General features: G+C 43.5%; 1 protein-coding gene across 5 annotated transcripts in view; it reads left to right on the plus strand.

Moving 5' to 3' along the window:
• Window positions 1-24,952, plus strand: part of LOC310922378 (fibroblast growth factor 13) — a gene marked incomplete at its 5' end in the record, with an annotated part of 214,401 nt that extends 189,449 nt beyond the window's left edge. For all 5 annotated transcript variants that reach the window (XM_083882889.1, XM_083882887.1, XM_083882890.1 and 2 more), the window contains 2 exons: window positions 23,665-23,863; window positions 24,354-24,952. In XM_083882889.1, the coding sequence (XP_083739015.1) occupies window positions 23,665-23,863; window positions 24,354-24,490 (336 nt within the window). In that variant the 3' untranslated portion in view covers window positions 24,491-24,952. The remainder of the gene's footprint in view (window positions 1-23,664; window positions 23,864-24,353) is intronic.
• Window positions 24,953-25,929: the final 977 nt, after the last annotated feature.

Raw genomic sequence — 25,929 nt, forward strand, 5'->3', positions numbered from 1 at the left:
AAAAAAAAAAAACCCTCAAAAAAACATCTTGCAAATCCTTTATCTGACTTTCCAGTAATGAATTCGTTACTGCAGATGAGTTGTCTATTTTGAGTGAGCGCTCTCTTTTCCTACAAAACACCCATGGGACTCAAGTTTAGTGGCAGAATTGCTGAAAAGAGACATTTGCAGAATTCTTTTGACCCCTCAGTGGGGTCCTCTGCTGTCTCTGGGAGCTGCAGAGGTTTTCAGATGGTTTTCATTATAGTTCAGCCCACTTGATTTCTTTTTCCTACTAAGCTTAACAAAGATGTTCCCTAAAGTTTCTAACTTCACCTCAGCTGTAGAAGTAACAGCAGATATTTTGGGGGTGTTTTTTTGGGAAATGGACACCTTTCAGATTTGTTTCAGCTTGAAGATGATTTGAAGGTACATGTTAAAATTGTCCTGAATTTTTTTGACACCAAGAAAAAAAGCATCAGCATGAGTGAAAAATATTTGAGATTGTCAAGTGGTGTGAAATACAGAGTAGAGGGTTAGCACAGAGGCTGTTTCCTCCAGCCTAAATTAAGTACTCAGTCAAACTTTCCCTGCGAACTGAGTCACACTTGATGGAAATGACCCATTTATGACAGTTTTACCAAGGGCTAGCTATCTCATGACAGCTGAGAATTTGGGGTTTTGTGGTGATTTTTGTTTCAATATTTGCAGCTTGTGATAAAAAAGTTTTAAAGCCTTAAGGAAAGTTCCTCTTACTTTGTATCTGTTGGGAAGGAGCAGCCACAGAGCCAGGTCAGCCTGTGATGCCCCAGAGTGCCCAAGATCATCTTCTCCCTGGCTAAAGCTGGCAGTGGGGGCAGGCTCTGTGTCTCAGCCTGGGTCCCGGGCTCTGCAGACTCTGATCTGAGTGAGGGGAGAGGGGATGGAAGGAGGCAAACCTGGATGAGCCCCAGGGTGTGTGTGGGAGCAGTGGAAGCCCCAGGCTGTATGTACCCAGTGTGTCAGAGCCACTCTGTGCTGCATCACTGGCACAGCACAGCCAGCCCCTCTGCAGGTCTGTGCTGCTGCCAGCCTGGATGACCTCTCTCTGCTCCTTGGCATGGCCACAGAAATGATGTTTCAGCAACCTGTAGAATTTCTGGTATTTTCAGAGCCCAGAGTGCTCCTGTTCGAATTTGGTCTGACCTATTGAGCTGTACAAGTCTAGCCCTAACAGCAGGGATGACAGATGCTAGACTCAATGTAAAGTTTTAAGTGCATTTTGTTCAGATTGTTTTTATGAGACTTTAAAATAGTTTCCATCTCTGGACCAGAATTACTTTTCTGTATCAGCAGATAAGTTTACCTGAAACTGCTTTTTCTTCCCAGAGCTGATTTTCCAAGTCATCGTTGCTCAGGATGTGAGTTGTCCAAACTCTGTCCTTATCTCCCTTTCAGGAAATGGTGTGGAGCCTGCAGCATCTTATCAGAGACTCGATTTTGTGAAGACAGCAGTTGCTTTAGTACCTTCTCAGAATTGGGGTCCAAGTACTGGGGTTAAGTGAAAACATTGCATTAGCATTTCTCAGCGGGATGGGAGTGCTCAGAGATGCTCAGCTTTCATTGCATTCCTACATTCCTGCTCGGGGCACAGGTTTGGGATTGGCACTAGTGGATGTTACCACCCTTTAGCCCAGCTAAAGATGGTAGTAATTCATTAAGGCTGATTTGCTTGTTCAAATGAGGCAACTTTTTTTCCTCTGTGAATTTCGTCTGACTTGTTTCTTGCAGTTTGAGTTCTGCTGTTTGTTTTCAGCCTGTTTGCTACATAGGAACCATCACTGGAGCTACATTCCCATTCCCACTCAAACCTTTACCTGAGCTTTATGTTTCTCCCGTCCACTACCAAGAAAGAGCAAAATGCATTTCTCTTGCAGGGAAGATTATGAGGAAGTTGTTGAACCAGAACAAGCAGCATCATCATGGCCTGGTGGTTCCTGGCACGTTCACTCAGGTTTATTTGAGGTTTCACCTGCCATGACAACTGATCTTTACTCTCGTTGCTTCCTGCCTGTGCAGTGCAGCTGAAAGTAGCCTTACCTGTCAGATTACCCCTTTTTCTGACCTAGTGACCAGGCTCTTGAGAGGTGTTTTAAAGACTTTTATTTCATTTTCAGTTTCATAAGAAGGGTGAGACAATACAAATATTACAATTCACACACCATCACAATCAGAAGCCAAACCATTTCCTAATTACAATACATTATAAGTGTTTCCTGGCCTATCAGCTTTTGCCACACAATGCTGTTAATGCCTTAAACCCAATCATCTAAAATTAACCCCTTGTGGATCTTACTACATCTTTCATAGTTCCATTTCTCCAAAATATCTAGTCTATTTGCAAGAGCATCATTTGAAACTTGTTTCTAGTTCCATTTCTTTCTCAACAATGTCTGTCCTATCCCATGGCATTTCTAAGGCAGCATATTTTATCTCAGAGTGTGCATACAGATGGACAAGACTGTGTGAGCCTTCTGTCAGGCTTTGGGAATTCTCTACAAATCCATTTCCCACATTACCCACATTTTCAAGTGGAAGAGTGAAATGCAGCTGGAGGAAGGTCTTTATATGATGACCAGACAATCTGGGGGTGATCAGGGCTGCCCACCAAGTGCTTCCATTGGTGTCAGAGCAAGGGTGCAGTGAGCAGGGTCTATGAAGGTTTTGCTGTAGAAAGAAGGAGAATTTTGTTTGTTCCAGCTGCAGCCTGCAAGCCAGGTAATTTTTCGCCCTGGTTAGGATGACCCTCCTGGCAGGCAGATATTTTGAAGTCTGTGTCATGGGCATGTTGCTGTCTGGCTCACGGGGAGCATGGGAAGCAGCATGTGGAGTGAGGGCCAACTTCCCTCCCTTTTGCACAGTTTCACAGGAAGGATATTACAGTGCTGCTGGGTGATTCATTGTGCTTGTTCTCAGAAAGCCACCTGGATGGTAACACTTCTCCTCCAGCCTCATCTGAGCACACAATAATTTACTGTCAGTCTGTGGTACATCTGCACTTGGAGCTCTCAGACCTTTGAATATTGATAGCACCCAGTGTAATAAATGATCAGTTAATGTGAGGCCAGAACAAAATCAGCTTTCCAAATCTCTGTTCTGACCAGATCATCTTAGCCCTAAGTACCCAGGGAATGCATTAGGCACTGAACGTGGTGCAGCCTTGTCTGGGGTTGGGAAGTCTGGATGCTCTGCATGGGGAAGGTGGCTGAGGGGAGGGATCAGCCCTGTTCTGCAGCCTGGGGTGGGATGCTCAGGAGAGAAAAGGCCATGGGAATGCTGCAGGTGGTGACTGGATAGGGCACAGTGAGGCATCCTGAGGGGGTTGGGTCTCCTCATTTTCTGTTTTAGCCAAGCAGCCTTGGAAACTGTGTGGTCCACTTGGCACTAAGTTGTGACTGTGGAGATGGCCATAAGACTCAGAGTGACCTCTCTGAAGGCTTTGAGTAACTTCACCTTGTTATCTAAAAGTCTCTTGTACTTTTTCTTTGTAGCCTCCCACAGGCAGCTCCACACAGCTCTGGCTCTTTCTCTCCTCGTCTCTCCCTTCTGCAGTTCACACTCCTTCTTGTCCCCAGTGCAGTCACCTCACCCTGTGTATCCTCTGTGTGACAATTTGACCCTGTCTGTCCCTGGCACTCCCTCCTGTCCCTCTCTCCTCCCAGCAGGGCCAGCAGACTCCACCTGACTCTGTACCAGCTCACTCACTCACTATCACACCCACAGCTGGGAGGGCAGGGCTGTTCCCACTCCTGGAGAATTAACACAGCTGCAATAGATGAGGGGTAAGGTTGTCTTCAGCACCATCTCTGTCTCCCCACACTAAGTAATTTTTTATTAAAAACCACATATGCTTATCGAGCATTTCCTTTTCTGTCTCACTGCTTTTGAACATGTTGTCGTGGTTACAGTAACCAGTCATGCACTTTTCTGAGCCATTAACTGGTGAAAGCATTTTCTTTTTACATCAAGAAGTGATAAGGGCTAAGTTACGACCTCCTTGAAAGTGCTTTCCTGTGAGGAAGCTTCTCTTGTGTATCAGACAATGCCTGTGCTCTTTGAGATCAGTCTCTTCAGAAGTAACTCTGGGAATCTGTCCTTGTGTACCCTGATGATAGCCAGAAGTGGCTGCAGGTCTGTGCATTGAGCCTCTGGACACATCTTGAACCTTCTGGGTGGGACCAGGAGAAGGCATGGCCAGGGCAGTGCTCATGGGAGCCTGCTGTGTGGGTTAAAATTCTGCTTTTTCTTGCCAAGATTAATTTTTTCAAGGAAAAGGTTGATAAAGCCCTAGAGAGCTTCCTTACAATGGGGCTACAATAGTTACTGCAAATCTCCCAGTTGACTATAAAAAAACTGTTCTGCTCTTAATTGGGAAATGTGCTCCAAGTGTATAAGGGGCAACATTTCAAACTTGTTGGGATATAAAAGGCATCAGGAGAAATCATTAAATGAAACAGGTGTTTTCCATCTGACAGTCAGTCCAAGGATGGTGGTCATTCCTTGAATGGAAGTTAAGGAAGCACTGAGCAGTGCTTTCCTCTGCTCCTGGCTTTGCTCACAGCCTCCCCCAGTGTAGGGCATCCTGTGCCCGAGGTCACTGGGGCTGTCTGCATGTGGCAGTGCCCCAGCCCAGAGCCTGCTCACAGCAGCACTCCCACACTGTGTCAGAAGGCTCTGCTCCCCTAGGACAGTCCTTCTGACTTGCAGTGATGTTCTCCCCACAAAGTCCATGCAGTGCTTGGGTAGCTGGTGTTGTCCTCAGTGCAAGAGGCCAGAGTTGCCTGCTGCAGAGAGAGGAAACCTCTTCCTTTCCTCACCCTGCTGCTGTGGTGGGGAGGCTGGGAGCAGAGCTGGGCTCATCCCACACCACTTCAGGGCGTGCAGAGCTCAGGACAAAGGCAGGAGCAGCATGGGGAGCAGCCCCCATGTGGGAGCTGGCTGACAGGAGGGGCCAGGATTTTGGGTGGAGAGGGTCACTACAACCACTCCTGGCAGTTTTGGGTCTGAAGATGAGTCAGGCTGAGGGACATGGGGACTCATCAGGTTCTCCTCAGGTGCAATTGCTTGTTAAGTCAAAAAGCAGTGAAATAAAAAGGGAATTTTTGGGCAGATTTTGTACTGTGTGTAGGACAAGAGATTTGGGCAAGTTCTGTGTCCCCAGATGTGGGTGTCAAGACAGCCATGACACCCAGAGTGCTTTAATAAAAACTTCAGAAGGCAAAAAAGCAGATGGAATCAAGAAGTATTACAGCTCAGTGTTAGCCAGAAGGAACAGCTGAGACTAATCAGCTTTCATTTAAAAGTATAGCATTCCCACTAAGCTCTATTACTGCTGGCTTTATATTCTTATTCCTATTAATCACTGCTATTATGAATCTGAATGGATGACAGCTCTAAGAAGATCTTTGGGGAATCAGGATCAGGCAGGCTCTGGATGAGGTGCTGTATTAAGACATCTGCAAAACAGGGCTGTTCACATCCATAAAGATAAACAAAGACTTCACAAAAATAGGTTTCAGGAGAGAACACCAGGAGTTGGATGGATGTATCCAGAAGAAAAGCTAGAAGTTCTGATTTCTAAAATTCCTGAGAAAAGACTATGAAAATAATATTATTATGGCTAAACCCCCCTCCCATTTCAAAATGGCAGTTTCAGTCTTTTGTTGTATAATAGCCTAAATGTAGCATTTTAAGAGTATCAGGAGGTGATTTCTAATATTTTGTGTGGTGAAAAAATACAGGGTTTTGGTGTTTTACATACTGATTTCAAATAAGAACAGGTTTTGTAGTCCTGGTGTTTCCCATGGCACTAAATTTGTTTTTACTGGCTGTAGTGATATCTTAACCTGATGCAGAAAGAGGTGAATGAGTTTTGGGGAGAAGCTGGGCTCCAGAGAAGCCTATGGAGGACAGGCAGGGCTCAGGACAGGCAGGTCCAGCCCTGTGCTGGGTAAGTGCAGAACTTGGGAAAGGCTGGGCAGAGCTTCTGTACTGTGTATAGGACAAGAGATTTGAGCAAGTTCTGTGTCCCTAGATGTTGTTGTCAAGACAGCCATGACACCCAGAGTGCATCATTAAAACTTCAGAAGGCTTTAAGTGTCAGTACCTTGTTATCTAAAAGTCTCTTGTACCTTTTCTCTGTAGCCTCCCACAGGCAGCTCTACACAGCTCTGGCTCTTTCTCTCCTTCTCTCTCCCTTCTGCCGTTCCAGATCCTTCCTATCTCTGGCATAGCCACCTCACCCTGTCTGTCCCTGTTCCCAGTCTTGGATAATGAACACAGCTGTAATAGATCAGGAGCAAGATTGTCTTCAGCACCATCTCCATCTGTGTCCCCACACTCAGATATGTATTTGGTAGTGTTTCAATAACCATCCCTGGTCAGCCCTGCTAAGTGGATTTTTAGGAAATAATAACACTGGGCTTTTGTCCACAGCAAGCTCCAGAGATAAGGATGCGTCATTACATAACATTCATATGATGGGGAGATGATAATGTGCTCTAAAAAGGCAGTTCATGAGCTGGTGGCCACTGGAGGCCTTTATGAAAAGATTGCGAAGATACTGGAACAAGACATTGTCCTGCACACCAGAGGACTTCACATTATAAATTTAATTAAGATAATCTGTCTTATTTAAAAAGGAATTTGTGGTTGTCGAGACAGCCACGACACTCAGCGTGCTTCAATAAAAACTTCAGAAGGCTTCAAGCATCAGCCCCTTGTTGTCTGAAAGTCTCTTGTACCTTTCCTACGTAGCCTCCCACAGGCAGCTCCACACAGCTCTGGCTCTTTCTCTCTACGTCTCTCCCTTCTGCAGTTCACACTCCTTCTTGTCCCCAGTGCAGTCACCTCACCCTGTATATCCCCTGTGTGACAATTTGACCCTGTCTGTCCCTGGCACTCCCTCTTGCCCCTCCCTCCTCCCAGCAGGACCAGCAGACTCCACCTGACTCTGTACCAGCTCACTCACTCACTATCACACCCACAGCTGGGAGGGCAGGGCTGTTCCCACTCCTGGAGAATTAACACAGCTGCAATAGATTGAGGACAAGATTGCCTTGAGCATCACCTCTGTCTGTCTTTCCACAATCTGTCTCCCCATAGGAATTGATTAAATTTCTGAGATAGACAGGAATATGTATTTTGTGCAGTTGCTGCATTGATCCCCTGCTCAGCCCATTAGTGGTGACAGTGAGGAGTAGGAACTTCTGCAGGCTGTACAGAAAGTTGTACTGGGTGTTTCACTTTCAGAGCCCATGGAAAGATCTTTCCATGGGAGGAAATGCCAAAAAATTCAGAGAGGATCTTTTTTTTTTTTTTTTTTTTTTGAGCAGTCGTATTCCCTTCAAAAGGACATTCTTCAAATCCATTGTAAATTCTTGCTTTTGGTCAGCAGTCATAGAATATTTCTAGCTTTCCCTGGTCTTACTCAGATCTGGAGCAGAGAAATACTTAACTGAGTTTGTAGGGAAATTTGTGAAACTGATCACTGGGAAATATGTAAAAAAACAAGATAGACCTCATCTCTTCTAGGAAGAAGCCAGTTAACAGTAAAAGAAATCAAACCAGAAGTAAAGGTTCTTAAGTTTTGAAAGAGGAGACCTTAAAAGAGCAGTGTCTTTTGTCCCCAATCTTTCCTATGCTGAAGAAGAGATGAAAAAGAAGGTTTTTCTTTTATTTTCCAAATATAGTAATACAATACAAATAGGTCATGCCTCTTAATGTGAAAGAGGCCATGGTTTCAAAAAATCAGTGCTTCTAATTTGTGTATTTCTTGTGGGTTTTATCACTCAACACCCACGTTACCTAATTATATACACCTCAAATCAAAACTGAAGAATAGCTTGCTTATTAAAATCTGTCACTGCTGTTAGAAAACATGTCACTGCCACACATTTTGTTTCTGGCTTGCCTTGTCAGCAGCTCTGCCACCTCAGCACTGTGGTTGCCCCTTTTCCCAGGTCTGTCCTGTGGGTGCGGATGGGGAGAGCAACCCTGGCTGGATCCCCCTGCAGAGCATCCAGCAGAACTGAACAGGGAATGGCACTGGGATCCACATCACTGCCATTCTCTGATCTGCTTTCTTTGCAGCCATTTAATTACCTCTTAGCTCACTTCTCACAGGCCTTTTTTTTTTTTTTTTTTTTTTCTTTTTCCCTGCTGCTGTCTTTCATCTTTTCCCCTTGTTCTTATGCATTCTCTTTCATACTTGTCATGGAGGAATATTGGGATGGAAAACTTTTATCTCCTCCAATATTGCATTTTGCTTCACGACGTTATTGCTGTGTCTGCAGCAACCTAATTTCCTCCTCCCCTGTACATACCTTTATTGCTGAGTTATTACCCAGGTAAATTTTCTCTCTTGTCCCTCTGCTGTTTGACACAAGGTGATTAGTCTAATAACGGATTATTTTTCAGAAGCTCTCTAGAAAGGCTGATGGACAAAGTGTCTCCCACATGTAGTGCAATGTGGCTTTATTATAACTGCGTTTCATTCCTTGGCCCTTGTGCTGAACCATGGATACAATTCCTCAGGCTGAGATATACTGGCAAGAGGAAGAAATAGCAACAAAGAAGCAAAGAGGCTATTCCGAAAAGCTGAGCAAATACAGACAAAAAATGCTAATATTCACTTGATTTAAAAAATGAATTAGCTTTAGCTGGATTTTTATCCCCTTTGCATTTATTTTCCAGAACTCTGCATCCCATCAGATTATACTAGTGTAAGTCTTCTCGGAAAGCTCATTTTTAGTTAGTATACTGAATTGTTTGACCCCAAGGGATCAGTTCCTTGTAATTACACAAATAAAGTACTTGACTTACTTGTATCTACACACTGTAACTGGGACAGTGAGCAGCTGCCGATGCACATTAGCCATATTTTACTGGGATAGTGATTACAGCAGCTCCTCCTTCTCATTTCCCTTCCAACACATCAGGAACACATTTTGTCAAGGGATGGAGACGCTTTCTAGTGCAGAGTGCCTAACTGATTTTTAAAACCATGGTAGCACCTTGCTGCTGGTGCAGCCCAGTTCCCTTTTGATGCCATCCAGGCTGGTGCCAGCAGTTTGCCATTGCCAAAAGCTCAGTTCATGCAGCCAGCACCAGGGTGAAAAAAGCTTTATCAGGTAAAAATACCCTGAAGGTTTCACTACCCTCTTGGCCTCTGCAGTGGGGCAGTGCAGGTAGAGGCCCCAAGGTGTCATAGAGGAACCTCTCCCTTCAGAAAACAGTAACAGAGCAGTAACAGAACAGTAACAAAGCTGCAGAAGAGTCAGTGTGAAGATGCCACAGAATCATCACACAATCACAGGATGGCCTTATGTGGAGGGGTCCTCATAGATCATCTTGTTCCAGCCCCTCCCAGGCAGGGATACCTTCCACCAGGCCAGGCTGCTCCAAACCCTGTCCAGCCTGGCCTTGAGCACTTCCAGGAATGGGGTGTGCCCTGCTGTCCTTGGTGGGTACTCAGAAGTCATAAGGCAGTGCTGCTGCTCCAGGTGGAGCCTGTGGTAAACAGGAACAAACTGTGAGTGTAAATATAGCAGCAATCTCCTCCTCTTTGCTGGGACGAGTGCTGCCCTTCTGCAGGCAGGACCTTGGCCCTCAGCAGCTGTCCCTGAGCCTTTTAACTCTGGGAAAAGCAGGTATGACCATGTCCTTCTGTCCTTCTGTTCCAATGGAGACTCCTCTGCTAGTCCGAGCTAAATCCTGCTGCATCTTCTGAGGGTGAAAACTTGTACAGAAAAAGACAAAATACAGGTTTAGCAATGTAGCAGCAGGTAAGAGGAGTACAAGTAGTGGGGCTATTTCAGGGAATATTACTGGTTTAAAAGCCAATAAATCAAGAGCCTCAAAACTCCTCTTGCCCTCAATGTGCAGGAGAGCTTGGTGAAGTCAGCAGAGACAGAAAAAGTCTATACTAAGAACAGTAGTAGAGCAGGTCTGGGGTTTTAATCCATGCTGGGCAATAAATTCCTCATTAGCCTTGGGCAAAACATGTAAGAAGTGGGTTTTCATTTCCTTCTTTGTAAAAGTGTTCATGTGGGAATAACATCTTAGCACTGGGAGGTGCTGCTGGCAGACAAGTTCTGTTTCTGAGACCAAGGAGCAAACACAAGTGTCGTGATGAACCAGGAAAACATGTTCCTGAAGCACTGCAGCACTGCCAAGAGCTCACTCCCAGTGCTGAAGGTGCTGCTGAATCTGAAATGCACTTCAGCCCCAAGGATTTACTTTTTAAATACAGTTCTGAACATTGCATCATTGCTGCCTGTCTCTGCCCTGTCTCTCCCCCTGATTTCCTGCTGCCTGATGAATATTTTTCATCTTTATAATATTTTTTTTTTGATCTGGAATTCTTAAGGGCAAGTAGATCCTTCTTGCATGCCTGGGATATGCCCAGCATACCCAGAAAACTAAAGTAAATGAACAACAACAATATTGCAAAGGTCTCTGACAATGAAAGGCTGATTTATTTATGTGCTAGAAGGTAGCCCAATATTGGAGTAAGACGTACAAAGGGATAATAAAACAAACTTAATTTAAATACTTTTTAAAATAGCAGTGACAATGGAAATTGGGAGCTTTAAGGGGTTTGAACCTGTTTTGCTTTGCGTCTCTCTCTTTGCCTGTAAGAGCAGGTTATTAGTAAATCACTGATCCATATGCATATTTTAGAGGTATCATATTAAAACCCCAGTGATTAACTAGTCTATACACCATTCACTTCTTAGGTTAGAAGATTTTTTTAAACATAAATCACATTAATTATTTAGAAATATATAAATCATTTTCCTGTCTGCAGAAGTAATTCAACCCATTGCATTCTTGCATCACAGAATGCAAGGAGCAGAAAAGGTGAGTCTTTTAAAAGATTATTTTTTTCTATGTACACTTCAATATGTAAATGTGATTACAGTTAGATATTATTTAGTAGTCCTCATTCTCACAATGGAGTGCAAACATTCATTACCTCTAATAGGTGTAATCACTGTTGTCTGACAAAGTAGGAGATTGCACATGGTAGTTGGCTCATTTCAGTGTGTTCAGCTTCCTAGATTGTCCCCTGAGCACTGAGTCTGTCCTTGGCCACTCTGGCAAGTGCCAGGCTTGAATTTGGCAGCTGCAGTGTCCTGACCCCAAAGGGTGCTGGCTGATTTGAAAGGTCAGACCAGGTGCTGTCCACAGCAGAGGATCACATCTCAACCGTCACTTGGCACAGCTGTTTTGTCTTCTTATAATAATGATCAGGTTTCAGTGGCAACAGTGAACTCTGGTTTGTTTGCTTTGGTTTGTTTGAGACAGTTGTGTGAAAAACCTGCAGCGGCCCAGGGAGCAACACCTATTAATGATGTAGCTGCACTTCCCATTACCAGACACTGTTTTAATTTACTCTGTACTTTGTCCAAATATAAGATTTTAAATATATCAGTTTTCTTCTCCAGGCTGAAGTTTGTGGGAGAGTTCCAGCTCTTTTCACTGCTATTATTTCCAATAATTAGAAAACACTTTATTTTGTCCATTAGGTCAGAGATGTGGTATGGGACTTCCTTAAGTCTCCGTAGTATCTGAGACAAGAAATTTTCATTTGCTCTGAGTTCAGTGTGTACTTTTGCCCTTGCTGTGGGGGAAAATAAAGTAGAGTTTGACTTTGGCATGAACTTCTGTAAATCTCTCTTAGCAAATATCCAATAAAAACATATTAGGATTTGGCAGATAAGTTTTTCCTCAGATGAGTTTGCTTTGAGCAACAGAGCTAGGCCAGAATTTTTTTTTTTCCCTGGGACACTTGGGGAAAAAGACAAGAGAATGGCAGCAGTGAGGCAGGAGGCAGAAGTCAGAGCAACAGTGGGGAGTGGAAGCAGAAGGTGGAGAGAGGCTAGTGGGGCAGAACAGTTTCACCTCACAAGTGTGCTTCTCCCTTCCCATGCCAGCTTTTTTCACCTGAAATTAGGTTTTTTTTGGTTTGGAAAGCAGCTGACCTAATATATTTTTTCTGCTTTCTATTACTTTGCACAGATGAGAAGCAGCATCCCAGGTTGCAGAGTGCTGCCCTGACTGCAAACACAGCAGCAGAGGGGTTCCTCCACAGTGCCCAGCCAGGTTTTTGTGTATCACCCATGCTGCTGATTCCAGCCTGGAATTCTTTCTGCTGCTGATGCCTTGGCAGAGAAATGCCAGATTCCTGACAGGAATCTTCCTGTGTCCCCCGTGTCTCCTGTTGCAGTCCAGTGCTGCAGGAGCCCTGCTGTAAGGGAGGGTGGCCCCGACCTTGACAATCATGTGCTTTACCTCTGTTCCCACTGTGAATATTTTGGTTGTCTAGTTAAGCTCTCAGAGGATGCAAATTTGTCAGTGGCAGCTGTAGGAGCTTGATGATGGAAGAACAAAGTAGGGAATTTATAATGTGCATATAATTGTAAAGAGAAGGATTTTTTTAGTGTGGGAGATCAGCGGCAGTGCAGAGTAATAATCATCTTAAAGGGTGACTCTGTAGAATTAGTTGTTATTTTGTTTGAGTCCTTTGAAATGGTTTCCCTACTATATAATTATCTTAAATTTTAAGTGCTTCCTGCAGTAATAATGTGTGCATTTTTGCATTCTTATGTAAATGCTTTAGCGGTTTCCAGTGTCAAATTGGAAATGGCATTCAAAAACAGGTAATGGTTTTGCAAAATCTAGGGGAAGAAATTAATCTTTTTCTTCCTCATCATTTTCCAGTTTGAATTCTGGGCTTTCCTGGCTGTGTTTGCAGCTCTGACAGCAGCTGCTTTTCAATAACAAATATCCAGTAGTGGGAGACACTGAAGTGAAGAGCTGAATCTCCCCAGCTGGAGCTTAAAAAGACAAGAGACCAGCAGACAATCTGTTACAACCTGCAGAAAGAAAGTAATTATTTTGTAGACCCAATTAATCCTAGGCAAAGCCACCTAGGACTAATTCTAAAAGCATTGCAGTGTAATGAAAGTGCAAGAATCCCTGCTAAGATGATAATTTTACGTGGTGTTGGTGTGAACATGAGCAGCTGGTCCCTCTGGGCACCCGTGGCTATGACAAAGACTGGGGCAGGGACCAGTGAAATGAGAGATCAGCCAGTAGGGGAATGGAAAGATGATCACCTTTTCTCATGGACAGGCTCACCTTTGTACTTTTAACTGCAGGCTGCTTTTGCTCAGCCCACACCTGGCTGGCTGCAGACAGCTGTGACTTGGAAATAGAGAGGTCAGAGGCAGAACTGATCCAAGGCACTCTAGATATCTCAAGAAAAATTACAACAGTAGTTTTCAAACTAAACCTGTGAGCTGGCTTTCATATTCTTCCTTGTAATACAGTACACAGCATCTGTTGATATTGTGCCAGTTCTTCAACTGTGCTTAAAACTTTCTGAGGCAGAGATGCAAGGTGTGGTTCTAAAATCAAAGTGCTCACATCATTCACCTTTTTGTATGATTCAGGGACAAAGATTTCACTCAAACCCTCTTAAGTCCTTTCAGGAAGCTTCCTGTCTGTTCAGCACATAACACTGTCAGAGAAATGGAGATGGGAATGGGAATGGTTCTTTGACTCAAATCCTCAGGAAGCCTGCGAGACTTGCTGGTGCAGAAGTCTAAGTCAGGTAGTCGTCATACCTATGTCTGAATGTAGTGTTTTTCTAGTTTTTTCACTGTGAGAGAACTCAGAACAGCTCTCCTGATGAAATGTTATAATACAGAGATCTGTAGTGTTTGATTCATGGAGCAAGTGTCCCACAGCATTCCCAGAAATCTGCAATTGCAGTCCAGGCTATCTTAGGTTAGGGTTTTAAATTGCACATCTGAAAGACATTTGGGTGTCTTCCAAGCTTAAATTAGGTTTGCAAGTGTTTTACTAGGGACCTGTTTCTCCTCTGCTGCTTAGACAACTGCAACATGGTGTCTCCCAAAAGTCTGGCTCCAGAGTAATCTTTTACACAGCCCAGGGACAGCAGGGAGTCATAAACCAGCCAAGTGACAGACCTGTGCAAAGTCCATATCACTGTGGGAGAAAGAAACCAGAGCTTTGTGAGAGCTTATCTGTGTGCTCGGGTTGTGTCCTGGAAGGACAGGGCTATTTCTTGGCCTCATTGGCTCGTTGGAGGCCTGTTAAAGAGGACATACAAGTGCTGGAAAACTTCCCCAAAATGTAAAATGCTTGCAAGACATTTGTATGTATGTCATTTACAGAAAGAAATTTAGCCTGTTCTCTGCATGTGTCCCTGTGTAGGTGGGGTCTTCACCTGCTGAAACAAATGTGTTCTACCAGTCAGCATCAGATCTCAAGTAAGGGCCACTCTTACATCTCATCTCCCCTGTATAATCTTTTATTATCTTGTTATTAAAGTTTTTGCCATCTGAAATCAGATCTCACATTTAGCCTACCATCTCTAATACAAACATCCCTCTGAGACCCTCTTAGCAGCATACGGTCAATAGCATCATTGGGGAGCTGTGAGGGTGGAGAAATTCCAAAGAGCATCACTGCTCTGTATCAAGAAGCAGGGTTTGGCTGCCAGTAATGCCCTGGCACTGTCAACCTACTGAGGTTGGAAAAACATCTATCCATGGCATGCATGATTAAACAGATTTCAGTAAATCAAGCTCATTTGGAAAGGTCTCATTATCATTTGTTCATACAGAGGTGCTGGTTTGGTCAGGATGGAGCTAAGCAGTTCCTTGAACCTGTGACATTCACATTATTATTGTTATTGCTATTAATATTAATATGCTCAGTTTTTATATTTACACTTTGTAGTAAGCAAGTGAGCTGAATTAATAGTGACAAATATCAAATATCCTGGGTTTCTGAAAGCAAAATGTCTGTGTGTCTTTGCAGGCCACCTGAACATTAGAAGCTAACCAAAATGCAGTAAAGGCATGGGTGATACTTGCCTTGGTTAAAATATGTTTCAGATCAGGTTCTGAAGGAGTCACTGCTTTTGTTGAGTGTAATGTTCTGCTTAAGTTTCCCAACACTGACATTACCCATATTAACAATTACGCAATGTAATGCTTCAGAATAAAAGCCTAATAGGCCTGTTAGTTTGGTATTATTTTTTAGTATATAATCCCAGTCCAAAAACTCGGCTGCACTTACTACTTTGCAAAGCTTTCCAGGGGATTCCCAAAATACATTTGGCAGTGTTGCTGTAGAGGAGGCTGCTCTGAGGCAGCAGTTCCAGCACAGGCATAGCTGTGTTGGGAGAGCACAGAGACTGGGGCACTGCTGGGGCTCAGGACTGAGGGATGGGCTGAGCCAGAGCCCCAGAAATGTGCATCCATATGAACACAACCAAATGTCAGGGCTGTCTTTTCCTGTGGCACAGACTCTCAGCTGACAGCCAAGCAGGAACCTGTTCGATGTAGTGTGGCATTATTCCTTCTCCTGCAGCTTCTGCTGTCATTTATCTTCCACTTTCAGCCTCTCACAGTCACTGAACAATTTCTGGTGTGCAGAAAAAGAGCTCGTTCAGCAGCATCTGAGCTCTTCCTCCAGTGCAGACCCCATCTTTCTTCTTCAGTGTCAGCAAAGTGGCTGCTGGAGCTTTTGGGGAGGTCCAGGCTGAGCAGAGGCTGTGCCTGGGAAAGCTGCTGCCCAGCTGTGGGTAGGAGAGCTCTGCCTCCTCGAGTTTCCATCAGGAACACAGGATGGCAGCTCGGCAGGGCAGGAAGGAACAAGGGGATCACTTTCACATCCATTTACCTACCTGCATTGTACAGACAGGCATTGAGGCAGGCTGCAGGTTAGCACAGAGACAGCATTCCCTGCTGCCACTGCTCCCATAGGAGGCATGTAGAGCTCTATCCCCACTTGTTCTGACTCCTGTTCATTCAGCTGCTCTTCCTCAGAAGAGAAAAAGCTTTGTGTGCTTTCTTCATTTTCCAAAGAATTTAGGAGCATCCACTGCAAAAGGGGTCATGTCCCTGCTTGTAATTGAACAGACAGATTTAGAGCTTGCTGCAGACACTGATTAGATTATTGTTTCCCAGCCCTTCAAGATAAAATGTGCATGAATTCATGGGTGTCAGTCCAAAGAAGATCTGTTCCATCCCCATTGCCCAGGGCTGCTGCTCTGTGTCCAGGATCAAGCAGTAAATCCCATTCTCCTCTCCCCAGCCCTGCTGCTCCTTCTGGGCCTGTGTGGGGAGCTCCCCATGTTGGGGAGGCTGGGCCAACTGTGTGTTGGTTAGCTCCTAATGTTCGGGTGGCCTGCAAAGACACACAGACATCTTGCTTTCAGAAACCCAGGATATTTGATATTTGTCACTATTAATTCAGCTCACTTGCTTACTACAAAGTGTAAATATAAAAATATTATATGAGCTTAATAAATAATAATAATATAATAAATTAATAAATTAATAAAATATGAGAATAATAATAATAATGTCACAGGTGCCACGGTTTGTTTGGTGATGCAGTGCCCAGCACTGCTTCCCATCCGCTGCAGAGCCAAAGGAGAAGCTGCAGTGCCACTCTCGGAACACAAACCACGAGCAAATCCTGACAACAGGGCAGCTGGGATGAAGGGCTGTCTGTGACTGAGAGCAGGAGGTGATCCCCACACTTGAAAGGGATTTTTTTTTTCAAAAAAGCACACTTAAATGACACACTTAAGTTGAGGACATTCTGTTCATCTGCTGTGTTGGAGAGATTTGATTTCTAGCCATTATAATTCACATCAATACTAGGATTTAATGTCAGTTCTAACTGCTGGAAATCTCATTGCAGTCTCTGGCAGGTTATCTGTGTAATAATGGATTTGTTATAAAATAGGTTGCTTAGCATCTTTGGAGCTTTCTGCTCTAGGTCTGGGCAAGAAACCTGTTCAGACTGCTTTTTGCATCTTTCTCCCTTTAGTATTTAAGCTTGGGTACACTGACTAATCAGAGGGCCAGAAATACCATAAAATTGGACTACATTTATCAGAGACACAACTTGAAAGATAGGGAACTTTTCTACAAATGCACAATGGTGAGGTTGAGCAACAAAGTCTGTTTTACTTTGTCATAAGAGAAATGACTGAAAATACCTTACATCTGTTATGCAACTCAATGGTGCAGCCTATTCCTAAATGTTGTGTGTCAGTTCTGGAAGCAATAGAGGAAAAAAAAAGAAAGAATTCAGTGAAGGGTAATGAAATTATTAAAGGCACTGAGGAACTTTCATATGAGAAGAGATTTTAAAAGATTAGGCCTGCTTAGTTAAGACAGATGAATAAGCAGAGGCACGATGGAGAGATGTGGAGTAATGAATGGCACAGAAGAGGCACACTGAGTACTTGTATGTGCTGTTTTCCAAAATTAAAAGCTGAGAGAAGAAAGATGGGAAAAAAAACAAAAACAACAAAACAAAACAAAACAAAACAAAACAAAACACAAAAAACAAAAAACAAAACAAAACAAAAAAAAACAAAAACAAAACAAAAAAAAAAAAAACACGACACATTTTAGAGATGTCTTCTGCAGTGCTGCATTCACCTGTGGAAGCCACTGTGGCAGGGACAGAGATAATGATCTTAGGAGAATTATGAAAAGGATTGGCTGCTCTGGGGAAAACTGAGCCTATTGAGAGGGAGTTCTCTGGTAGTTTTCAATGAGAGCACGATTCAGCAGCTGGCACAGTCCCAGGCTGCTGGAATGCTCCTCCAGGTCCAGTGGGCTGGAGTGTTTGTACACAGATACCTGCACACAGAGGGACCTGCTGCAGCTGCCTCTGCTGCTTCAGGTGGCCTGAGTTCTCCTCCAGGCCAAGGCAGAGATTTCTCCTAAAGCTGCAGAAATTAAAAGAGGGCAGGTGGAAGCATTGGACTGTATTAAAATAAAAATTGACCATTCATGTAATGGCAGAGGTTTCCCTCTACAATGATTCCAGCATCATCAGAGGTGAACATGATGCAGAAGAGAAAAATTCGGGGTAAAGTGGATCTTGTGTCCTTCTTCTTCATACCAAGTAAATTGTATGTCAAAACTTGATGGGATGGTTTAGGACAGGCACCTGTGTTTGACATCTCCGAGGTGGACTCCTGGGCATCTTGCAGAAGTTTTAAGCCCCATTACAGGTTTTTTCCAGCAGGAATAATTTCCTCTGTGGTAATCAGAAGAGTACCTTCTTTCTGTGTGTATCACGCCTTAGTACTCTTGCCCCACTTAAAGAATGCTTTGGTTTATCAACACAGTTGTAAAAGTGAAGCATCACCAAAAGACAGGGGAACAATAACACCATTATGCATAGCTCCTGTCTCAATTAAATCCCAGCATTGTTTACAGTCACTTAGCCGTTTCCCTTGGGCCACCAGGCAGCACATCCTGATGAGCAGAGCACGCTGTGGTGACACACCCAGCTTTAAATAGTTGGTTATTTGATGGGCCTAAATGCCACTTAAAAACCTGGGCAGAGATGACTTAGAGACATATGCACAACTGAGTCACCGATAAGGTTGGAAAAAGGGTAATGAACAAAACTCACACCTCTGAATCTCTGTATTTGTAATTAATATGTTTTCTACTTCAGTTCACTGTGGGCATTTTTCCCTGAATTTGTGCATTTGATTTGCTGTGCAAAGGAATGATTTCCAGGGAATCATTATGGACTCTTTTCAGTGCTTTTCTCATGGATTCACAGAACACCTGGTGTCACCCTGAAATCTTTCTCTGGAGATACTGGTTATCCAGCTGCTTCCTTGGGCTCCCACAGAAGCTTTGCACTGAATAATTTTACACACCACTGACCATTTGTGTTTCATTAGATAAACTCCTATTTATTGCACTAGCAATAAGGAAAATCCATTCTGTGGAGTTCTTTGTGATCACCCTCCAGAAAACTTGGCCTTCCTATCATTCCTGTCATTGAGTTGTTTTCCTGAATAAATTTAGTCTCTTCTCTATATAATTTTTGATCTAGTTTTCTTCCTTTTATGGTTGTATGGCCAGTACACGTACCTTGAAGTGACCTCCAGGGGAATGACACTGTTCATCAGCTGGTGTTTTTCTGGCAGCAGGTAGTTCAGCCTCACAGACTCTGCTGAGGGCTGAGGTCTACCTGCAAAGTCTGTGAAAACTCACCTGGAAGGGGCTTGGCCAGAGGGATGCTCCTTCCTGAGCTGGTGCAGCACCTGTCCTCAAAAGCCCCCACAACATTCTGGATCAGATGTCTTTGCTGTGAATGACAGTGTTGTGTACAGTCACAATTTCATGGTCAAACAGCCCCTGTACATACAGCTGCTCCCACTGACATCACCAGCATTCCTCAAAAGAAGTAAACTCCAGCAAAATGGACAGTATTGTGGGATTGGAACCTGACTGTGAAAATGTGCTGTATCTGATACAAAATGCATTGCTTTAAGGTAATTGCCATTTTCCATTGCTGCAGCAAATGGCTTTTGGTGGCTCAGGAAATCCAGGCTTCTTCAGACTTCTTACACTGGTGATAGAAAAACTGTTATTCCTGATAACATTAAAGTTGAAGTATTCCCATCCTGTGCTGTTGGTACCACTGCACATTACAGGGTGATGGTCCAGAGGATACACGCTGGAACTTCACATGCCAAGCTGGAGAAAATCAATCTCTGTTAATAAAAAAAGGCAGGCTCACTGGTGCAGAAAATCACTACTCTGGAGCCTTAACGAGGCTCCTTCAAAAATTCATGATTATAAAATGGAATCCTGGGCTACATTATAGTTCTGAAAGAAATTGGGATATGGACGGAAAAAAATCCAATTTTCATTAAGTGGAGAAAATAAAGGATAAATCCCATACGCAGACATAGTCATTGATCACAAGGAATATAAATACATGCTCAATATATAAGAACATTTTCCAAGTTTCCCAAGTACACAATACTTTTCTTGAATACTTTTCAAAGTTGATTTCTTCTTTTCTTGCTGTTTACTCATGCCTCTAGCACTAAGTCCATCTGAACAAAATCTGTGATCGTTCTAATAAACTGCTGTAGGGAAGCTGCCGGATGTTCAACCCACGGTGAGAGAAACATTAAACAAACCCAGTCTTGACCTCATGACTTGGAGAATTTGGTGATGTCCCTTTCTGATGGTATCCACAATGCAAATTCAGACTCATTTAAATGGCAGAGAGCAAATATCTTCCTCTTTCTGAGCACTGTGCATCAGCCATCCCAACAAGAGGCTCCTGTGACACCAAACACCTTCCTTCCACACAGCCTTCCCCTTTTCTGTCCATGGGGAGGCTGAATTCCTGCACCAGAGTCATCTGGAGCACACAATAATTAACATGCAGTTCTGCAGTGTAGGTGGGTGTGATGGCAGATAATTTGGAGGGGTTTTGGCACCAAATCTGTCTTATGCACAAATAGAGCAGGAAGAATTCCAGATTGGCTTTTATGATATTTTAGCTTTCATGCTTGGCATTCTGTAATGCAGCCTGAATTATTTTAGATATAATCTAAAATTCTGACTGTATTTCCAGTCAGCTGTCTGGAAATACAGCTACTCTAAGTGTATGCCACAAGGCCTTCTTACCATATTATCGTACACCAAATTACTCTTTTTAAATTATTTTTCACATATTCAATGCAGATTTGTTCATGAAGGAATCTTTCAGTAGTTCAGCTGATCAGCTTAAAACCAAGCAGCAGGCCCTGACAGTTCATCTTCCTGCTTACTTAAGTGTGGCTGAGTCACGGCTACAGTGAATCCAGCACTGTCTTTTCACTTTGATTCATTCATTCATTCATTCATTCATTCATTCATTCGTTCATTCAGTGTTAAGGGTCGATGTGTGAGGGGCTTGATTGCTTCCAGTTTGTTAGGTGCCATCATTAGGTGCCATCACCAATGACTTTGGAGATAAGCAGAGGTGGAAATACTGTCTCAGAGAAATAATTACTTTAATCTGTTCTGTGTAATAATGTATCCATAGCACTGGATTTCCAGAATTCATTTCCATTGTTAACATTGCAAGGATGGTCTAAAAGGACAGCTGAGAGACGGGAAAAAACTGGCCTTAGAATTCAACACTTGTATTTATAAATTTTCCACAGGATTGACTATGTGAGCTGGAAAACATTGGTGTTAATTGGGGTACTCAGCCCTCTCCTGACTTTAGCATGCTCTTCCTCGGTTTATTAATAAAGAATTTGCCAGCAGAGATAACATAATGGCCAGTTTGCAGTTGCTGCTCTGCACTGTATCCTGAATTGATGTGCTCGTGGAAGTCCTGTCCGTATTCAGCTGGGCTGGCATGTGGACTTGCCAAGCTCAGAAAAATCCATTTTAATTGGAATGCCCTGTCCTGCCATTCCTCACTCGGAGCTTCCCTCTGCAGTGCTCCTCCCCAGCTCTTTTTGCTCCGAGCAGGAAGGACACACGTTGAGTTAACTGAAGGCACGGTAAGGGTGGGGACAAACTCCTCCCTGCTTGGTATTCAGGAGCAGGCAGAGCCCTTCAGCCTCTGCAGGAGCTCAGTGGGAGTTATTTGGCCTTCCCACCTTGCCGAAGCTGCAGCTGCAGCCTGGGAACTGGCAGGTGCCAGCCAGCAGAAAGGGGTACGAATCTCTGCCAGCCCAGGGAATGAGGTGCTCTGCTTTATTGCCCCAAAATCTGGGAGGGAATTTGTCTATTTGTCTTGATAACTGAGCCTGTTACAGAGAGGTGTCTTCGTTTCTGTTTGTTGAAAGGATGCAGCCCCTGTGGCTGCTGCAGGGTCCTGGGCTGCTCCAGGAGGGATTTCCCTGGGATGTTCTGGGGTGTCTGGCAGGCTGGGCTGCACCCACAGGGCACCATCAGGCTGGGCATGGGCTCAGCTGCAAACTCACAGGAGCACAGCACTTCCATGAGAGCCAAGGGAAAACCAGGAGTGAGGGAGGGGTTCAGTGTCCTTCCTTCTGTCCCCTCATTGTTTCTGTCCCTCTGTGTCAGGGACTCTGGCCTGCTGCTCACTCTGAGGTTAACTTGCTTCTTGAGAGCTCCAGGGTAAATGTTCTGGTTCTGTTTGCAGTCTGACCCTCTGCTGCTGTGTACAGGCAGGCCTTTTGTACCCAAAACAGTTCCAAATTACTGTACATAAACCATAATCTGCCAGTGGGAGCACTGTAGTTTTCCATTTTGCTGCTAATTGGATGATAGTCTTGCAATAGTCTTTGTTACCATGGCTGGTGCTGGGCAGGGAACAGTGAGGGAAGGCTTTTATGCAGAAATCTTACAAAAATGCAGTGACTATCCCCATTTGACAGCAATTGAAACCAATTGTCAATTAACTAAATAACAACCAATTAGCTTAAAGAAAAAAAAAAAAAAAAGAAAATTGCTTGCTTCACATTCTTTGTTGAAGCAAATGCCAGTCAGAGAATGGGAGCCTTTTTCTTTCTTTATAAAGACAAAATGGCAAAAGATGTGCAGAAAATGCAGAGTGGTGGATTTATTTTTTTTTTTTTTCTTAATGCCATCCTTTTCTCACATGAGAATATTTTAGAAACTAGATAAGAATACCTTAAGCTCCTGTGATATTTTAAAATCAAAATTACAATCATTATACAAGCTCAAATTTTCCTCCTTTCTTTCATGCCTCTGTAGGGTACTGTAAGCACAAGGGCAGCACCCCTGCAGCTGGCTGCCTTCACAAGGGAAGGCCAGCAAACATCTGGCTGCTCTGTGGTGCAGTGACAGGCACAATTGAGATTTTAGCATCTGCATCACCAGACCAAACTCTTTTATGTTTTATGGGCTTTTAGCGTCCATAGGTGAGATGTTGTCAGAACTTGCAAAGTTCAAAGCCCAAGGGAGCCAGGGCCATGGGAATCAGCTGAATGGTGCTGTCAGGACTGGTGTTTTTGCTGTGAGATCCCTCTCTGAGCTATTCTCCATGGTCTGAATCTGGTTTTCCATCTGGGCAATGGTGCAGTGATTCTGGTTCAGGCAGGGCACTGTGAGGGGAGGGCAGCACACCGCAGGTAGCAGAAGAAGGCTCTTGGCTGGTTTGCTGCTCTTTATCTGCACTGACAGCCCGGTACCAGCTCAGTATCAAAAGTCGCAGTGCAATCCTACAGGGTGCCCAAGGCTGCATGCCCCAGGCTCCTGGAGCAGAGGTGATGTCTGCAGAAGGTCCCTGACAGCTGGGCTCTCATGAGTGATACACCAGGCACAGGAGAAGCAGAGATAACAACACACAGGCAGCTGATACCAGCTAACTGAATATTGCTGGGTTAGTGAGACACAACCATTTCCTCACGGCATTTTGGCTCTGGACTCGCCCTGCACTTGTCTCATACACAGTTGAGGCCAGGAAGTAATGCAGAAAGCATTCCTGCCTGCAGGGCTGACCACAGCTGGTCCCAGGGGGCGACACAGCTGTATGTCTGCCTGACAGCCATTAGCTGCACCAATCAATAAACCTTCACTTGGACTTTTTACTCGTTGTTCAAAAAGATCTTATTACATTCTACTTAGAGCTGCACACAGCATCATTTCACAGGTTTCAAAATCATGTTAGTCTTTTGTTAATACTTTTAGGACCCATGTTTCATAATTGGATAGTTGAGGATGAGAGGTACTACTTTTAACCATTCAGAATGTAATGGATATTGGATACTTTTTCATTAACGGATGTGAGATTTGGCCCTGCATGTATTGATCTATTGCTTTCTTACAGGAACATTTTACACCTGAATGCAAGTTCAAAGAATCAGTATTTGAAAACTACTATGTGACATATTCCTCAATGATCTACAGACAGCAACAGTCTGGACGGGGTTGGTATTTGGGTCTTAACAAAGAAGGAGAAATAATGAAAGGAAACCATGTGAAGAAAAATAAACCTGCAGCACACTTTCTTCCAAAACCCTTAAAAGGTAATTGCTTGGGTTTGCTCCATCTATCTGAACTGAGACTGTGTTGTGCTTAATTCCTGTGCATATATATTTGCCATGTCGAGTGCTTATGTAATAGGAGTGTAATGCTATGTAACGTGGTGTTTGTCTCAGCAGAGTTCACACAGGTTAAATCACAACTGCTGACAGTGCTACTTCTCTGTTAACAAGGAAAAGCCGATTTTTGTCAGCTTAGGTCTGTCCTGCAAGGCTGTGCAGTGGGTAGGTGGCTGGTTTAACTGAGAGAGGGAGGAGTGGTTTTCCCCTTCTGTAAAATGTCAGTCCACTGAAAAGGATCTCAGAGGTTCTCTGGTATTGTTTGAAAGGGAAGGGGTCTCCTTGCCCTGGTGTTTGAGCCTCTCCATCCATTACACATTTCTGGCTGAACAATGCCAGTGTGTCCTAGCTGGGCTTTGCTGCAGCCCCAGCAGCTCCAGCCCGTGCTGATGTTGTGCTCTCTCTTGCCTTGCAGTTGCCATGTACAAAGAGCCTTCCCTCCACGATCTCACAGAGTTCTCCAGGTCTGGAAGTGGGACCCCAACAAAGAGCAGAAGCGTTTCAGGAGTGCTAAATGGGGGTAAATCCATGAGCCAGAATGAGTCAACGTAGCCAGGTCCAGGCCAGCCAAGGGCTCTCTAAACAGAATCTTACCTCTGGATGCAGTTGAATTCTTACTCGCAGTCTTTCATCCAAACCTTCAATTGCCCAGGACAAGCCACCGAACTTGCATAGGTCACCTGTTTATTAGCCATTAGATCTCCTGGTTGTCAGAGGATAAACTCCAGGCATGTAGAATGTGCTTGTGCATATCACAAGGCAGTTGGATAGCAGCAAACACAACTGTGGGGAAATCTCCAAGAAGAAATGTCCAGCTCTTTCTCTCACTTTTTCTTTCTCTCTTTCTCTCTCTCTCTCCTATGCTTTGTGGAAAATGAAACAAAAACATTTCACAGCATTCACTGCTGATAAGAATTTGCTTTCCAACTCAGAAAAAGACCACTTTTGCTCTTCAAAGGAAATTTTAATGCTTGTATGTTTTATAGGGGCAAACAAAAAAAAAAAAAAAGTAAACTCTATTGTTTCCTTGGCTTACCGTTTTATATCTAAGGCTTGATAAAAAATGTATCCTTTAATTTGGAATAGCGCGACTTTTTGATTTCTGAACTCCAATGGGTCTTTAAAGCTTTGTCTTTAAAAAAATAATTCAAAATTCAGGGTTGGAACTGAGAGTTGGTGTCTCAGGCTCAAACAAACAGTGTTCTTGTGGTTTTAAACACAGTGAAATATAAATTTTTATAGATTTGTAGTTTCTGGTAAAGTTCTTGTGCTACCCCAGTCTGTAGAAACTGAGTTGTTTTGTTATCCCAAGTGGAAGTTAACAGAAAGGGATAAAATTATCCTCCAGTGTAGATTTCTCTTAATTCCATTTTGTGTGTCATGTTAAACTATCATTGTGGCTTCTTTTCTAAAGACAGAAACTGTGGAATTAAGGTGACTTAATTTTTTTATAAGAAACGTCTTATTTGTAAAAGTCCTTTCACTGTAACGGGCACGTGAATATTGTGTAGGAGGAAGCGTTAGGACAGGTTACCCCTAAACAACATATACTTATACATGCTATTGGAAACAATTGTTTATAAAATGTAGTTAGGTTTCCATTTAGGTCATCATGTCTGTTGCATGGGAGAAAGTTGGAATATTGGCATAGAGTTGCATGATGTGTAAGATTTTGTGCATTAATCATTGTTGGATTCTGTGCTCCAAAACTGAATTAGCTCTGTACAGGCAGCTTTCTGCCTGGTACAAAAAAAGTTGTTTATTATTTGTTGTATACACAATCATGCACTGAATAAACTATTTATATTAAGATGTACTTTTTAAAAAAGCTTGTTTGATTATATGCTGTACATCCATGGTTAATTTGAAGGAAAAAGGGTTGGCAATTAAATTACAAAGTTACAAAAGATACTGTAATTAATGTTCAGAATCTTTTCTGTGTGACAGTCATCCCCTGTAAGGTCATACATACAGAAATTCAAACGTTCTTT

This window comes from Zosterops lateralis (assembly GCF_965231275.1).
Source record: "Zosterops lateralis genome assembly, chromosome: Z".
Lineage (NCBI taxonomy): Eukaryota > Metazoa > Chordata > Aves > Passeriformes > Zosteropidae > Zosterops > Zosterops lateralis.